Source organism: Lepisosteus oculatus, chromosome 28, assembly GCF_040954835.1.
Source record: "Lepisosteus oculatus isolate fLepOcu1 chromosome 28, fLepOcu1.hap2, whole genome shotgun sequence".
In the NCBI taxonomy this organism is placed as follows: Eukaryota; Metazoa; Chordata; class Actinopteri; order Semionotiformes; family Lepisosteidae; genus Lepisosteus; species Lepisosteus oculatus.
Genome location: NC_090723.1, coordinates 5519167 through 5537797, shown reverse-complemented (window position 1 = coordinate 5537797; position 18631 = coordinate 5519167). Strand labels below are relative to the sequence as shown.

Genomic DNA, 18631 nt, shown 5'->3' with positions numbered 1-18631 from the left:
GTACAGTGGTGGGAATGCAAATTTCCACAGGTCGAGGAACTGAAAACGAAGCTGAGATTCAGCTATTACTAGGTCTATAAAGGGTTCAATTATGTGAGTGTTCAGGTGGAGCAAAACCCAGCAGGTATGTGGGTCCCCAAAGCCAGGATTGGGAAACCTCACTCTAAACATACTCCTTCATTTCCTGATGGCTTTCCTAGGGACAGAATAATGGCACAGAAAGCACACAGATTCACACAGCATTCAGAGCTCAAACTATGAGATTTTTATAATACTACTAACTACATAAACAGTTTGGGGGTGAGTGCGGGTTCTTCTTAAACCATAGTGATACATGTCATAAACTCATCACTTCAGGTCATCCACACCTGAAGAAGGCTCCACGGCCGAAACGTGTTTTCTTTCTTCTTTTTTTCAGCATGGAATAAACCCATTACTTGTTCCTTTGCAGCCTACGCATGCTGACGCAGCTCCCCACCTGAACTACTACATCCCATAAACTGCTACACGAGCCAACATTGCTGGTACAGTGGAGTTGATTTAATAAGTGTGCATTATATACATACAGCCTTCAAATATCAAACCCCCGTGGTTTGCTTTTGCATCAGGAGATGAATTTTGCGCCGAGCATGCCAGCAGAATGGAGAACATTTAAGGTCTAACAGACATATTCAAACAACTAACTTCAGGTGCTCTACTTCCATCATTCAATATCGACGGACCTTTTCAAATTCTGTAGCTGATAATATCAGTTTGAATATGGTTATTAACTATTAAAGAATTAATAGGAAAAATGCACCCCTCTCCTGGAGCAGTAACCACATGGCTTGAAAAAGAGGCCATGGTACCGCACTGACAACTGCTGGTCACTGGAGGGATCTTTGCATCAGAAATACCTGGAGGCTGCATAAGCCACTGACTCATCAGTAACAGAATCTGCAAACCACATTCCAACACTCCTGTGGAGATGTGATAATAGCATAGTGTTAATGAAAACATGCCCACTGCTAGCACAACAGATTGTAGGTGACCATTACGAAATAACTGGCTGATAATTAAAATCTCAGTCTTTCCTGTTTTAAAGACTATGGGTAGTTACGCAGCAGCATTGCAATTGCAAGTTAATGTTTTCTAAAGTGCATTAACGTATTTTTACTTTTTCTTCATCATAATCACGTCGTTTACGACACAGTCATTTACAAACACTACGTGATATAGCACTCTGTACTCTAACATTTATTACAAACGTCACTTTAATGCCAACACAACGTTTTAAATACACAACAGTACTGGGGTACAGTCCTTAAAGATCGTAATTTTAAAAATGAAAGGCCAGAACCTTTTAAAGTGGGAAGTGTTCCACTAAAATGTTCAGTATAACAAAGATCCTACTTGAGGAATTTCAATAACTTTTTACTAATTTCTAAAATATTTAACATGATATCACCTTAATTCAATATTTGGAGGCCGTTACATAAAACAACAGCAATCATAAAACCCTTGCCTGTTAAAATAATTAAAGAGTTTGTAAAGTACGAATATAAAGATACAAATGTTTAAACATTTCAATTACAACATATGATAGCCTATCTCTTATAATAAATGTTGCCTGTGGGGGAAGCACACTTACTATGATAACCTACTGCTTTTTTGTAATAAAACATGTGATTGGGTAATTATACTCTGAGGTGATAAAATGTGACTTACTGTTAATGTAGTCTAGTATTATCAGATTCAGATTTGCATTTTTAAAATACTGTACGCCTGTTTGTACGAAACTGCTGCTTACACTATATACCATTCAGTATTGCATTCACTATCCTATGGAAAAAAAGGAAGAGCATTTGAGAGATAAAAGATGCATATTTAATATCTATAAACAAAAAAAAGATTACTATAGACATCCCTCTATATTACTCCGGTGGCATATTCAATTGAAAAATGGTTATGCATACATCAGGTCAACACAGAATGTTGTTTAATAATTCAAATTGAGATACACTGCAGCTGCTGAAATTAAGAAAAGGGACCAGGCCTTGTAAAAACAAAGAATTAAAAAAAAACGCTTGCTCATACTCCCCCATTGCATCTTCACTTGGATCGCTGAGCAGAATTAACACATAGGAGAGTGAATGTGCACCATAACAGAGGTCTCTGAAAGGATTTGACATTATAACATGTGGTCATCAAGTCTCCTGAGGGGCTGTCATTACAAAGGCATGAATGAAGGCAAAATATATTTTAAGGGGTTCAGAGCCTTTATGTTATTGGGATTACTAGAACATGACATTTGACCAAAGCATTTTCTTTAGATACAAAAGTAAGTGCAAATACTCACATTCATACACACCACTCCTGACTGGGGCCAGACAGAATAATATTTGAGATTTAACTGTTTGCCAACAGCAAGAACAGTGCCTGGCAATGACAGGAGCTGATCACATGCAGATCAGGGCGAGGGTGAGGGGAGGCCCGGGCCGAGGGTCAAAGGTTTCTCTGTATGGACCCAAGACTACCAAACACGTTCACACTGCAGTTTCATTCTTCTCCGAGTAAAGAACCAAAAACAATCCATGCTTACCATTGCAGGTAGTTAGCCAACTAAAATTAATCAGCCCCCTCAAGAGGCATCAATGCAATGCACTGCGAGCACATGCCTGAGTTTTGCAGTGCTGGTACCTTTGGCAATAACTCCATTCAAGGTCAAGAAAAACAGGCCAGCAAAGTTAACAAAATACATCAGCGAGGAGTGAAGGATTCTGGGTTTCTTCGGTCTCGCCTGTTCAATGGATCAAATTTCAGGGTGAGAAGCTTTGAGAATGGGGGGGGGGAAAAACCATACCTCGACTTATAAAAACGAAAGGAAAAGAGAGGCTAACTTTATTTACAAATTTACGACGAAAATTAATTCATAATCCAATGACTTTTTCCATGCAAGAGACGTGGAGGTCATGTCGAGTCCCCGCCTTTTGAAGCCTCTGCACAGTTCTCTAAGATCGATTTGCCACAAAGACAACCCGTACGATTGGGAATGAGGCCACGGCTTGTGAAATTACAATAAATATTATATAAAAAATTTCTTCAGCTATCAACACAAATAGACACTTTACATTCCAGTAAAATGTACAATGAATGCACCAATGATCGACTGGCAAACAGCACACTGAAGCCAATGAAGATTGGATGACCAATGAACTAGCCACTGAACCGGCTAGCATCAGCAGCATAATGCAGTGTTTAGATGTTTACTCCATTACCTCAGCATATTTCAAAAGCACATTATTTGTTCCTAACATGAGACTCAAAAGGGGTGTATTCACAAAGTATTTCGCATGGAGTTTAGGACAGTTCTCTCACCCCTTCCTTCACATGGAAAAGACTCGGTCATTTCTAAAAAAAAACCAACAACAATCACTGCAGTTTCAAATGTGATAAAAGGAATACCGATACTTTGTGAATACAACCTAAATGGCAAAGAGAAAGGTAGAACAGGATTCAAGTATGTTTTGTGTGTGGTTTTTTTTTTGTTTTCACATGCTTTATTCTAGGTTTCTTCCCAGCTGCTCTGTCTTGGGACTGCGAAAGGTTTTCCACTCAGGTGAAATCCCTGCTCCGGACTACCCACAACATCAACAGTCTCTGAAGCAAGACAAAGCAGAGGCCACCTGCAGCTACGCTCCATCTCCAGCAGGAGTCCTACTGTGATGCATGAAGCTAAAGTTTCTCCATTTTTGGGGGGGGAGGGGGACAGGGCATACCATTAAATGTACAATGTATTCAGAAATGTCTGGTCTCTGGTTTTTAAAGAACGGTCGAGCACAAAGTGCCCTCCTGCATTTCAGTTTCAGAGGAACATTAATCCAATCTAAGAACCATGCACCAATTACAGTGACTACGTTTTTTTTAAGAACCATTACGTTCCAGGAATATACGATTAAAAAAAAAAGAGGCAGTCTTATGTTTCTTCCGTTATCTATCCACAAGGTGATTTAACTTTCGTCACATGTGAGCATAAATAGAGAGGTATCCAACTGAAAACAGAAACTACTGGAACATTAAAAACAGGGAGGGAACATGAGTCCGTTTCAGTGATGTCCATGACAGAGCTTGGCGAACGTGTTGCTGGCCTCCACCCTTTACCCAAACTGGAAGAAGAAATTCCCGGGTCCAGATGCTATAGGGAAGATAAGAAAAAAAAGGAATAATTTAAAAAACATTCCTTCGGCTTTCCCTTCAAAAGGTAAAGGCGGCTATCTCGCAGCTCATACATACTTGAATTACCTTCAAAGCTGAAACCCCCCGGACCACCGAAGAATGCCTTAAAGATGTTGTTGGCATCGAAATCTGAAAAAGACAGATCAGAAAAAATTGGACTCTTATGCTTAGGAAAAGACTGCTTCTAATGGGAAAACTCTACACAGTGCCTTAATGGCATGTAATATTATCATTATTGATAATAAATAATGCAACTATGCTCTATTTAGCCTAAGAAGCAAGAATAAATTTACAGTAATAAATGAGAATAATTGTTTCAACAGCACAATATTTCACTACTGCAACTTGAGCGAAAGACTTTGATCAAGGATATAACAGAATCTCACCACATATTTGAAACCACGCTGAAGCGGACAATTCTCGAGATTTCATCATAAAACGAAAATTGAAAGCAAGTGCAGTAATATCATAAAACATTTCCAAGGAAGCAAATGCTCCTGGTCAGCCACAACCCAGCAGGATGTCTAGGACACTCTTAATTAGTAATCAAAAAAAGACTCGTAAAACTATATGCTTTTGATGAACTTAATTTTAAATATTCTTACTAACAAGGACCTCCAAGGTTGCAGGGCACTCTTAAGCTGTAATACAATTTCCTTATTAATCCAGTTATCTGCCAAGCAGGTCAGCTGGCCCCCTTGGCAAGTAATATAATACAATGGTAATATAATGGTAACTCACAAACGCTGGTGAGCTGTGGCTCTCCAGGACCAGGATTGCTCATCTCTGATCAATGAAGGAAACATTAATTGGGAATGGAAACCCAGAAAGCCCAGCGGCGCTCAGGGCTGGGAGACGGAGACTGACCTCCCATGTTCATGCCATCATCGTCCAGGTCCTGACCGCTGTCGTATCTGGCCTTCTTCTTGGGGTCCGAGAGGACGGTGAAGGCTTCTCCCACCTCCTTGAACTTCTTCTCCTCCTCCTTCTGCACCTCGGGGCTGGCTCCGCTGTGGCGATCTGAGCCGGGAGAAAAGGGTCGTAAAGAAGGAAACTTCTTATGTGGGTGGCAGCAGGTTCTAGCACAACCATGCGGAGATAAGAAACGCTACAAACAAGAGGTGGCCACGACGCCTAATTTCGCCCGTTTCGCCTGGTAGTATAGGCTAAAGATCTCATACGGCTGTTTCTTAGAAAAAGCCCGGACACTGGTGGAAGGAAAGAAAAAAAACAGCTGAGTGTCTTTAATGGGGAGAAACAGGATTTGGTATCTAAGCTGCAGGCCACAGCAGCAAAGGAGGCCCACATGATGAAAGAGACAATGTGGTATTGGGCCAAACACGATCTTGCAGCAAATTATGCAGATCTAACATCTAGAAACTTAGCAGGGAAACTTTACAAAGCACAGTTGAATCTTATAGTGATTTAAAAAACAAATTGATGACTTATGTCCCGTGTGGAGCACTGACTCCACTGCCCTTACCTGGGTGGTGCATAAGCGCTCGTTTTCGGTATGCCTTTTTGATTTCATCTTCCGTGGCGTTCTTGTCCACTCCCAGGACTTTATAGTAATCTTTTCGCTTGCTTTTCTTCAGTTCCAGCTGAGCTGTCTTGAGTAGAATCTTGTGTTCTGCGAGAGAAGAAAGGATGTTTCAGCATGCACAGTTTAAAAAATTCTGGTATTGACCGTACCTCTGAATATTCATGAGTATTGCGCTTATTGGCGCAATACCAGTGGCAGTACACAATTTAGTCAATCTATGTGCATGTAAGCCTTCAGGTTAGTAAGAATGTTGCTGCCACTGATATTTTGATACATCTCAAATCCAGAAAGTGTCACAAACTCATCCTCTGTAAATACAGAATCAAGCTAGCAAAGCAAACCAGCAGGTGGCACTCTGAAGTACAGAAGATCATACTGTAAATGCCAAGAAGTGGGAAGATGAGAAGCAACATTTTCAAATAAGATTTTTTCCCACTTAAATGTAACAGAAGGCTGCATAAGAAACAGAATTGAGAGGAGACCTTCTGGTCCATCGTGCAACCCAAACAATCTGAAATCAATTTATATTTTGAACAAGCATGGTCCGTGGCAGAAAGCTCAGTTTATCACTGCTTATCAAATAAAAAAATATACCTTTTGTTTTCTCTGTCTGATAGACTTTTTCATAATCTCGCACAGCTTCCTCATATTGCTCGGTGTCCATGTAACTGTAAAACAGGAGGGAAAAAACCTTCAGCGATGTGTATTCCTGGCTTTATTTCCCCCAAAATTTCAGGTGTCCCATCCAGATGTTTGCCTCTGTTTTTCCACATGAATGGAGATGATGAAGAGCCTGGAACTCAAGTTGCCCCAACCCTGATCCCTGTGACCTTCATGTCATCGGATGTTCATCACCAGTTTTTTAACCTGAAACTAAAACCAATGGCAGGGAGAGTCCTATCCAGAACGTAACGTCCATGTTGATGTCGAAAACATGCTTGACCCAACAATGGCTTTCCCCTGCTCGGGGGCCTGTCAGGGCACAGAGAGGTCTCAGAGAGGGAGGCACTGGCCCTGCATCGGCCTGCCAATCACTGCCAACACTCCAGATCCATGCCACAGAGCCCGCAGCATGACAAACTGCACATGGATCGTTGTGAGCCCTTGCAGGGAAAAAAAACCTTCGACAGCGCTGCTTTCTGCATACTGGCATGAAGGTTGTGGGGACATGCCAAGCTCATCAGCCACTGCCAATGCATCAGTGTGATGAGGAAAGTGGAAACATTTTTGGGGATACCAACCTTAAAACAACATAAAGCTCTCTTACCATTGTGCTCTCCGTAAGTATGCTTTGATGTAAGTTTCGTCCAGTTTTATAGCATTTGTGCAGTCTTCTATTGATTGCTCTATTTTATTCAACTGTGGAGGGGAGAAAAAAAGTAATTTAATATTTGGGGAGCTACGGGATACCAAAAGGTGATGCCTCAGTTTGGAAACAGCCTTCAGATATTTCCTGTGCCCTGAAGCCGTACCTGAACTTGGTGGAAAACAATTAAAAAAAAGATGCCGAGTTCTAAAAATTTAGAACTGGAGCAAGCAGTTTCACAGATCTCCGATGTGTTTTTAGAGGGAATGAGGAAACCTGAGCCAAAAGGCAGATTCAGCATTTTCTCCAGAAGCAGTGATTTCAGCAGAAAAAAAGAACAGCCACAATGAAAAAGAGAGCACAGTGAAAAGGGCAACATGAGCAAACCGGAATATTTAATTGGAAAAACATGACTGAAATGTGCATGTTTGAGGACAAGCTGTGTTCTGCTGCCTTTTGCCTCAGCACAGACTACTGTGCCAATCACAGACGAGCAGCAGAAAAAGTCAGCACCCGATGCATGAAAGAACAAGTCATCTGGCAACTATCGCCGTAAGAATAAACAAATGTATACGTACAACTATTTCTTAAACTCAAAAGGAGAAACACAGTTAAGTTGACTCTTCACTTTAATTACACATCCACTCTGTGATACCTGAGCCACTTTCTCTTAAGAACCCTGGACATTCTAGGCACTGACATTGCTTAGATTAAAAGAGGATAACGAAGGGTGCATTAATGCCACATGCTGATGCTGGCTTCGCGGATTTCTCTCTAGGTATGGCCCAAAGAAAGAAATCTTCATAAGATTGTTTTGCATCCTTTCCTTTTATACCAGGTTGATTTGTAATAAGCCAACTGCTTCTTTATGTCAGTAATTCTAAGAAGGAAGGTATGACATGCTCCTCGAATCCATCCCACCCATCAAACCATTCATCTTTTGACACACTGCTGACTCTGGAGCTTGCCGGGAGAGTTACCAATGATGGGAGGAGCAGCACATCTCACTAATGAGAAAGAAGGCCAGAGAAGTAACAGGGGACTCTGTTTTGCTAGACATTGAGAGTCCTTGAAGATGGATCATATTCCTCCTATTCTCTAGCGATAGTCTGCCAACTGTGCCCCTCCTTTTAGGGAATCCTTGTCACAGCTGGCTAGTGGCATAACCCAGGCCAGAAGTTTTAGCATCTGGATCTCATGCTCTGAGTGAGCCACATGGAACCCCCTGCTATAATGAAGTTAATTAAGGCAAGAGCAGGGGTAGACACCAGTACATCACAGGGAAAGCTCATTATGGAAAGCCTGTTAAGTGATGCAAAGGAGCTTAGCCAAATTACATCAGTCATTAACATCAGCCCACTCCAGCAGCTGTAGACCTAAAAGCCAGAAGACCTCCCTTTGTCAAGCACTTTTTCCAACTTGGACTGAAGGACCAGCACTCAGATTCTGGCTGTTTTTCTAATAGCATTTCTTTTAATTGCTTTGCCAATACTCCAAGTGGAACAGTAGTCAGGGCACTGCTCTCTTAAGTGGCAGGCTCTGGGTTCAAATTCCAGGTGCTGTCGTGTTCTCAAGCAAGGTGCTTTAACCAAACTGTTCCTGCAAAATGCCCAGGTGTGTGAATGGATGCATGTTGGATAAAAGCATCATCCAAAGTAATCATGTTCAGAATCTGACCTACAACTAATTTGAAATAAAAACCAAACTGTGTACCAGGTAGAGTTGAACCAAAGGGAGCAACCTTAAGAGTCATTTAATTAACAGCACACAACAGACTTTCACTGGTGTTTTGATGCAGGATACCCCTTCCATAATTACAGAACGTCCTTTTTAATGTTTTAAAATTAAATTTAAGATTTGTGCAAGTATCTAGCCCCACGTAGATCACAACTGGAAACCAGCAGTAAGAAACAAATCACAAACCCAGAGGTTGATGGCATAGGACTGGAGTTTTTTTAAATCCTATTAGAGGGTGCAAGTCTGATTTCAGTCAGCGCTGTTCCGCTAAAGACAGTTTCTGTGGAGTGCCGCCATACCTTTGAGCCCACAGTGCCCCTGTTGCAGTAGAGCTTGGCGTTGGTCTTGATGTTGTTGGGGTCTATTTGTAGTGCCTCAGAGTAAAGCTCGTAGGCCACCTCGTAGTTCCCATCCTTGAAGGCTTTGTTCCCTTCCTCCTTCTTCGCTTTCAGCGCCTTGGCATTCTGAAGAGGGGAAGGCACAGTCAGAAACATCACCGTGATCAGGACGGCTTTCAAACACATCACAAACTTATACCAGTCAAAGACTTTGCATTTCTCATAACTCATATTTTCAAATGATTAGTTCACAATCTCAACTGAAATTAGAATTAGACTGCTGACCATGTTTTATATCTTACATGCACTTGCTCTCCTAAAATATTAAGACAATGAGCTAGTTGGTAAACAGAAGAGGAATCACTGATACATTAAGCATAATTTAGCAAACACTTCATATACATCATAAACAATTATGTATTAGTGAGTAGCCTTGTTTTAGGCAAGGTCCACTTCAATGCATGAAGCAGGCACACAAATCACATCATTTTAAACAGATATAAACAAGTGTTATGTGGCTGTAATACCACAACTTAGCACTAGAATATTTAACTTTAAAAAGATCAGGCTCATTTAGTAACAGGCACTCTACCGTGATTGGTACTGTACATCCCTGTAATTTACTTTTAAAGGACAGAAAAATAAAAAAGGTGATTCTTCAAAAACCGTAAACCAAGCAATTCTCTACAGCCACATCAAATGAACTATGTCAAGGCTGTGAGGAAGACGGGAGCTGCTTTCATACGCACTCGGCACGCCAGCCGCGCCTTCTCGTGATCGGGGGCCATGCGCAGAGCCTGCACGAAGAACTGGACGGCCTTGTCGATGCAGTCCTCGTAGTAGAGGCACAGGCCGCGCACGTACAGCGCGTCGCCATTCGTGGAGTCCAGCCGCAAGATATCGCTGGGAGAGAAAAGACGAGAGCTGAGACGCGGCCGAGCAGCACAGAAGCAGACTGGAATGAAAAGGCGTGCGAAAGACTCAAAAGCATCAATGTACCATACCAACATCTCGATAACATACAATCAACATATGCCAGCAGCCATATCACCCTGCCACTCACAACTGACAACCCACTGAAGCTAAGCAGGTGCGGGCCTGGGCAGTACCTGGATGGGAGAAATCTAAGGAAATTTTCCCTGAATGAAACGTCTTTTTGCTCACTAACACTGCCCTCTTGTAATGTGAAGGGATCACCAGTCAGATCATGTGGCGTCAGACTTCTCCTGTGCGGTAAGCAGACTCCCATAACCCCCACCTGGCTACAGACTGGGCTTCAGGGTAGCGCCCCAGCAAGGCCAGGCACTCTGCTTTCAGGATTTTGAAGCGGTGACACACGGGGGCATATTCCAAGGCACGGTCCATACAAAACACCACCTGCAGACAACCAGTGGGAGAACAGTCTTATTACATGTGCAAACATGGAGATCTTCAGCAGCTGCTCGAATGGAAGGAATAAAACACAGCTTCCTCTTGTGTCCTGTGGCTCATGTTTCACTGTCCACTGGGTTGACTTTATCATTGCCTTTGAGGATGCTGAACACTTGTGTCAGTTACCCTCAGTCTTCTCCGTCAAGACTAAAAAGGTTCAGTACCTGTAGCTTGCGAGAGTAGGGCACCCCTCAGTTGCTCTTGACCTATTCCAGTTCAGCAATATATGTTTTATAACACGGTGACCAAAACTGTGCACAATTCTAAATGAGGCCTTACTAGTACATTGCACTTTTCCCAATAACTAGTTTTAACAGAAGAAAAACATTACCCTTGTAATCCCTGCACGAGCTCTGTAGGCAGAACTTTAATTTGTGTGAAAAAAGTACTCTACTTCATAAGCATGCAAAGATCTTTACTTCAGCACAGGACCCTCAAACTCCTCCATTTGCTTTCTAAAAGTAGATCCAAGGCACGGTGAGTCAGGGATGACACGTACCTTCCTGAAATCCCTTTTCTCAAAGTCAAACTCTGCCATCTTCTCATATTCCAGCACTGCGTCTGCATTTTTCAGCTGCAAAGTTGGAAGGCAATCATGAAAATTGACAACAATTTGTCTTTACACCTAAACTTCAACACCAGTGAATATACTCTGTGATTTTTGCCTAGTTTATTGCAGTAATGCACAATCTAAACTAGCATTGTAACTGTAATGTACTGCAAGCTGCTTCAACTCTCACAAAGGTTTTAGGATCTGCAACCAATTCCAAATTGCCAGATGGGATTCCAGTAGTTTACAGGGAGCTGGTCCTGGACTCACCTCTTGCTGAGCCTGGCTGTTGTCTGGCTCCAGTTCTAGAACCTTCTGGAAGCAGCGTCTGGCTGCCATGGCGTTACCCAGGGACAGGTGGCACTTCCCTTCTCTGAGATGTCCCTACAACCCATGCGGAACACGTGCAAGAAATAGAAAGGGGGGAAAGACCTTTTATAAAAGGTTAATTAAACGTAATTACATTGAAAGTAATTAAAGGTTAACACAATGTAAATTAAAAAGCCACATTATTACTAAGCTACGGCACAGAAGAATAAATGCCAGGCATTACCCCATATATTCCTACACAAAGTAAACTGATCTCTAAATCACTCAGAATGGAGATGAAAGCGGAATAATAGTCTACAAGAAAATTATGATCCATGATGCATACAGAACTATATCTCACTCATGAAATTACATAAGACAGAGATGTGTGATAACCTTTAGATGTCTAGAGCACAACAACACTGAAGTGCACTTTCAGCTAAGAAGGAATTGATTAAAAGGAACTGAACTCAGGCATTTAACAACAAATTTAAATTGTCTCGACAATATTAGGACAGTTCCTTGTGCCACCTGTATTTCTTTCTGGCATTTGAATTGTAGTCCCCAAAGAATGTCACTTTCCAGTTGCACTCAATGGTCCTTATCAGTGCAGCCACAAAACTCCACACCAACTGAAAACCCTAAGAATTCAGAAGGTGCTCGTGCTGCATCAAGGGCTCTTGTTAGTGCACACACGCTGACAGGGCGATCTGGAAATAAAAGGGTCGGGCAAAATAAAAGCCCTGCAGCCGCAGGTGCCGGGGGTGCCCGCCTCCAGTGGCCCGCGCGATGCCCTCTTGCATACCTTGACGAAGGAGTCGTCCAGCCGCACGGCCTGCTGGGCATCTTCCAGGGCCTCCCGGAACCGGCTGAGCATCATCAGAGTGGCGGCTCTGTTTCCATAGTAGCTGGCGTTTTTAGGGCAAGCGTCTGCCATGGCAAACGGACACAGGGGTTAACGTCGTTTCTTTTACACAGGCCTGCGAGGAAAAAAACCAGCTGGGCGGAACAAGGATTACTTAAAATACCCTGTCAGTTCTTCAGCAACATTTTCTTAACTTATACTTCAATATCTGTATCTGCCCCAGCTTCTATATCACATTTATGACAATCTTTTTTTAAATCTGGCAAATTTTATTTCTCGCCGCACCGATCACTGTGAAGGAGGCGGACTAAAGTGACGGGGAGCTCCGCTGCCTAGGATACCTTGGTCATGTACAAAAGCCTCAGTTCAGGCAGTCCCAATGTGATTACTGCCAGGAAAGGACACTGTGACACAGTGCAGAGACTGGTCCTGCCTGACTGGTCCAGCGAATTCTGCCCTCCCTGACCCTTGGGAACAGTAAGGGCCAGATGGCACAAACTGTCAATCAGCAATTAAGATCCGACAACTCCCATCAAGAGACCTTTTGGACCCATGAACAGAAACATCAACCTTGCTTTTGCTTCCCCTATACTTGAACAACACCTTTAAAAACTCTGCAAACCATCAGGCTAATCTGTTCCTGAGAAAATCATTCTACTCGGTAAAGAGCAGCGTGACAGCAGTTTCCACCTGTCACTGGGGGAGAAACCTAATCCCTCGTGATCAAAGACCAATGCCAAGGCATCCTTACCTATGGCCTTTGTGTAGTAGTTAAATGCTTCAGTATAATCCTTCTTGATGTAAAAGGCATTTCCTTGTTCTTTAAAGCATTCAGCTTCCCTATAGTCACAAAAAAGAAAAGCATCCATATTAAGTCAGGCAGCACAGTTGGACAGTGGTTAGCATTACTGCTTTGCAGCACTGGGACCCAGAGCTCAAATCCTGGGGTGCTATCTGTGTGGAGTTTGTATGTTCTCCCCATGTTCACATGGGTTTCCTCCCACAGTCCAAAGACATACTGGTAGGTTAACTGGCTACCTGGGAACCCGGTGTGAGTGTGCATGAGGGCACTGTGTTTGTGCCTGTCCTGTATAGTGTCCCCCACAACCCTGAATCGGATGAAGTAGTTAGAAAATGAATGGATGGATTTATATTAAGTCTGTCTACTGAAAACAATGTATTCACATAAGGCTGTAATAAAACTATTAGCAATGTTGTGCTTCAAAGAGGCAACCTACAGGCCTGTGGAAAGTAAGGAAACAGCGCTGATGTCCTTCTATTAGCACTAGGAAAAGGCCAAGGTTCCCCCGAGCCCAGAGCTCATAAAGGTTTTACAAATCAAGAGGCAGAAAGAAAGGATACAGACATGCCTGTCTCATTCTTTTATTGTTGAAAAATCCTAAGAAGCTTCCTTAATGAATGTGGCTTAGCTAGTTTGTCCCAGACACCACATCGGCACAGTGGTGTTAATGTGAACACCAAGCATTTTGCTGTTGTTTTTTTTTGTGTTGAGAGCAGATGTTAAGATGTTAATACAATATTAAAAAAAAATTAAACCTGAAATCCAATCAAAACGTGCAGGATAGAGTCAATTAAAGACCCCTGTTCTCAAGCCACAAGTTGAAAATGGGAGGTTCTCCTTTGATTGTAAAGTTCGGTATTCATCTGCACCACTGCTGACCTTTAAGTGCTAAATTAATGGACACCCAAGCAAGCAGGTGTCCACAGTTATCAAGGATTGCAGCGTCTTCTCTAAGCTTAACCATTCACTTCCCAGCTCACAAGGGCAGTGCTGATTACTGAACTGGGCAACACTTGGAAAAGGACAGTTATCGCTGCATTACAGCTAACCCTATCACTGGATGGCACCATTTTAAGTCCCTCCAACTGACCCATGATCTCAGCTCAATCTACTTTGACTCACTGTCTCATAAAAGGCATGCCTAAGAGTACAATGAGGTTATCTTTGCTTGTGTAAGGCGAATGCAGAAATGTTTTAAACAACCAAGTGTAATGGCTTATAAGGCTAATCATTTTTTAATGTTTCCTGAATGCACCTGTAAAACTAAAGCATAAAACAGTCAGACCAGAACTAGTTCACTGAAAATCAGCTGTCCTTATTCACCAAGATCATTTTAAAATAAAACTAAGAAGGAAAGAGCTGCAACGTTAATAGGAAGCAGTATATTTTACCGATCATATTTCCCAGCCACTTAAGTTGTCCTATTAGAGAAGCTGGACTGGTTCAGCCTTTGGAGTAGCCTTAGAAATCACAGGAAGCTCACAGCACCAACTCTGCCTGTTTGAGCAGTACAGGCTGTAGGTTAAATAGTTTTTTTGTCTCTACTCATTTTTAATTTTTTCAAATCACCACATTTTGGGGAGACAAGAAAACAAACTGGCTGTTGGCATGATTTAATTTGACAGTTACAGGGCTCTACACCTTTTAAATCTCCCCCATGTGCAAATCAACTCCAAAACATGCCTGGCACAAAACTCATTACAGTAGAGCAGGAGAGCAGTGCATTACCCCCCCTCTCTGGGTCTATACATAGAAAGAGCAGGACCAGTCAGGGGAGTGGCCAGCTGGTGTTATCAGTCATGGGGAAGCTTCTAGGGGCTGGTGAATTAACCCCACCGGTTACAAGAGGTGTTATGATGAGGCCGCAGAGACAAAAACTATCAATAGTCACTCTACCCTCCATCCATAACTGTTTTTTTTCCTTCTTCCAGGCCACCAGTCCCTTGGTGCACTGTATCAATTGAAATATAGGTCACCTCTCTGGAACAAACATGCACTGTATTGGCACTGTACTGTGTCACGAGCTAGCCTGAGGAAGCTCTGAGATTACTGCTGAAAATTAAACGCACTCTCCTTCATCATCTAGAGGCGCAGCATCATTACAGAAAGAACCGAGACCTCGCTCTAAAGCGATCCAGAACTATTTATCTCTAAACTGCCCTGCGCAACATCAAAGCAAACCTGGGCAAGTATTATGCAGCTCAGACAGGCCAAGGTCAAATTATATAAGATTTCTAAGGACAGTACTGTGAAATGCAAGTGAGAGCATAATTTTCAAGCATAGATACTGAACCGCATATCACAATTTACAGGAGCTATTTGTAGTGCAATGGTGCTAGAGGTCCATATTGAAGTGCTCCTCTTAAGCCATGCTGTGCAGCTATATTTACACCATGTGAAGTGTCGGATGGCTGGTTAACTTTACACAGTAATGAATATAGATATGAATCGAAATGAATAGATAATTCTGCATGAAGAGTCAAAAGATACAGGCTCGTTGTACCAACACTCAAGTGCTCAAGCACTACACCAAATTCCAAACCACTGCCTTTTAAAAAAAAATAAAGGCAAACAGTGGCATTCTATGACAGTTACAATAGAGAAACACTGTATAAATCACACACTACAGTGGCTCACACTGGCTTGAAGCCTGGAACAAAAAATGCCCCATTTGTGACACCACTATGTCACTGCAAAGCTTTCTGAAACGTTTCTCCAAATGGAGAGGCAATATATGAAACACTAACATCCCTGATCTGATAACGAATCTGTCGCTTTTGTCACAGCATCTCTTCACTGAGAAGATCTCTTTGCATCATGGAGTCTGGAACTGACACCTCCTTCTCTACCCCAAGTCTTCCTCCAGCTTGTCCATTTTTCAGTACAGCAGCAAGACCTCACCAAACAAAAGAAACAAACCCTGGAAGCCCTAAAAACAAAGGATGACCCTGAGCCAGATCTATGGTTTCCGAAGGCCACAAGTGAGACACTAAATTCCACTACTGATTGATTCTGTTCCACAGCGATTACTGAGTAAAGAAGATATGATCGGATTCCCGTCTTGAACTGTAATTGATGTTTTTCCATCAGGCTTTTCCTGTTGGCACAATTCCTATGCCTATGTCACACTAAATACAAGTATGAGCACAACAACAAAACGAGACAGAAGAATCTATTACGTTCTGTCAGAGTGGGACGGTGCCAGTCATTGCCAAGGCATGTATCTATACCATATAAGAGGAATAATGCACAGAAACACATAGTGACTTAATACATCTTCCTGCCATAATATAGCATATCACAGGGAAAGAGCAGAGTGCGTTTCTTCAGGTACTTCGATTCACTCAGTGCTGGGTAGTATGATTGGGCAAGGACTCTGAAGCGCACCTTCGCCACCCACAGTGAGGATCCTGGGTTTGCTTTTCGTACCCGCAATGTAAAAACTACTTAAACGATTTAAGCGCAGGATCGGTGTTCCGTGCTTTTTTGGAGTGACGCTGTATTCCCGGGTTGATTCGTGTGCTGCAGTCAATCTGACGTCCGCCTGGAGCCAGCGGAAATAAGGTCCACTTAAAATCGGTTTCGGTTTTGTTTCAGCTGTCAGGCTTTCGATTTTAGGCTGGTGAGAGCCGACCTCTACAGACTCCCCACCCCCATCTCATCATTCCCGGAGCTGTCCCTCGCCCGCTGCGCTGACCAGCCGGACAACCACGGCGTGCAGCTACTGGGACAGGACGGCGGTGTCCCATTGATACAGTTCCCGAACTAGAAAAAAGTCATAATGTATTGACTGTATGGGAGTTTATAAAGGAAGAGTCTGCAGATCCCAAGTCCCGTTGCCGGAAATTCCTTTCAATGACTCCTCTACAACAAATACTCGACGGATGCCACCAATAAAAACATGCCAATCTACAAACTGGAATATCGCGATTCCAGTTGCTACCGTGTTACCTAAAATGAAGACAGCACATGGAAGAGATCATTCTACTCGGGGACCCGACTTTCCGGGTTCAAACAAAGTGAATTACTTCTCCGCAGAAGGAAGAGGCACCGCTGATACACAAACGACAGCACAACTACAAGCAGGGCGCACAAACAACACTGTTGTCTCACTCGGTCGCTCTGTGCTGTCGCTCTTATTAACTGTCAAGACAGCCGCGCTTGCCAGAGGAGTTTATTTCATGTGTATTTCCAGCTACACGTCTAAAGAAACGTATTTGAGGCCTTCAACACCTCCAGGTAATTTCACTCAGATATTGTGGGAGACGACAGAACGAATTACACAAAGTGACCCATTTCCCCCTTTTTATAACGAAACGAGACCGGCTAGCACTGGAAAATCCAATACTTGCCAAAGACGTATACAACAACCTGACCTAAAACTATCCGATTTATTTAATAACAAATGATTCGTTTTATCAAGACGACTATGTAACGCCACTCAAAACACCTTCGCGGAAATGTCGGGTTTCCTTTGTTGTTTTATTCAAATAATTGTTTACATCTCGGACTGCGTAGACAACGCCGTTGTTTTTATTCTTGTGTAAAAGACGGCCGCTGAAAGCAGATTTCCAACCCCGGCGGCTGACCGGGTCTCGCTGAAGAGACACCGGGACGGATCCCCATGCCCGCGTCCTAGGGTGTAGGCCTCAAGCAGTCCGGCAAAACTTGGCTCAAGAACCACATACGAGCCTTATCTGTTAATGTACGGTCTATCCCCAAGAGCGTCACGGCGCTAGCGACTACCGACTGAAATAAATATCCACGTTGTACCTCGCCAGCTCCTCTTCGTTCATTATTTGCGGCTCTGGATCCATGATCACATCGCAGTCAACAGCGTCCATGTTACTGCCGGGGAAGAGAAGACAGACACTTCCGGGAACCGTAGAAATCACCGAGCGCTAGAGCGGCCTGCGGCAAAGACCCATTTCCTCTCCTTTTTGGGAGGGAGAGAGTCGAGCCCGCACGGCCGCTACACGCCGACGTGAAAAGGCGCAAACAGCGCCTCCAGTGGCGGCGCCAGGCTCCAACATCCCTTCAGATTCAGACTTGATTATCCGCCGGTGGAGCTGTGTTCGGAGTCCAACACAACAATACAGCATAACAGCCGTCACCAACCGACACCAGATCAGGGCAAACATGACTAAAACTCTATGAAAACCATGACGAAAATAAAATGTGAAATTCCGTAGGGTAGGAACGGTTTCCAGGCGACGCTTAAGAACAGTGGTTAGCATTGGTGCCTGGGTTCAGTTCCTGTGGAGTTTGTATGTTCTCCCCTGTTCGTGTAGGTTTCCTCTGGGTGCTCCAGTTTCCCCCCACAGGCCACAGAAGTACTGGCAGACTTGTTGGCTTCTGGGGAAATTGGCCCTGGTGTGAGCGAGTATCTGTGTGTCTCTTGTGATGGACTTGTGTCCCGTCCAGGGTGACCCTGCCTTGTACCTGTTGTGTAGTAATAATAATAATAATAATAATAATAATAATAATAATAATAATTACACTTATATAGCACTTTTCTGGACACTCCACTCAAAG

At 43.1% G+C, this 18631-nt stretch overlaps 1 protein-coding gene across 2 annotated transcripts; it reads right to left on the bottom strand.

The window, feature by feature from the left end:
• Positions 1-518: 518 nt before the first annotated feature.
• Positions 519-17977, bottom strand: dnajc7 (DnaJ (Hsp40) homolog, subfamily C, member 7). 2 transcript variants are annotated; one of them, XM_015362220.2, is made up of 14 exons: positions 17870-17977; positions 13046-13134; positions 12235-12359; positions 11391-11504; positions 11070-11144; positions 10398-10516; positions 9889-10042; positions 9101-9265; positions 7026-7117; positions 6353-6426; positions 5699-5845; positions 5083-5235; positions 4273-4344; positions 519-4174 (listed from the first exon to the last, which is right to left on the bottom strand). In XM_015362220.2, exons 1-14 carry the CDS (start codon positions 17938-17940, stop codon positions 4137-4139), a joined length of 1488 nt encoding a protein of 495 aa, XP_015217706.1. In that variant the 5' UTR covers positions 17941-17977; the 3' UTR covers positions 519-4136. The 2 variants fall into 2 exon arrangements, with proteins under 2 accessions (XP_015217706.1, XP_006638278.1); XM_006638215.3 differs by having other exon boundaries at positions 4282-4344.
• Between the last annotated feature and the right edge of the window lie 654 nt (positions 17978-18631).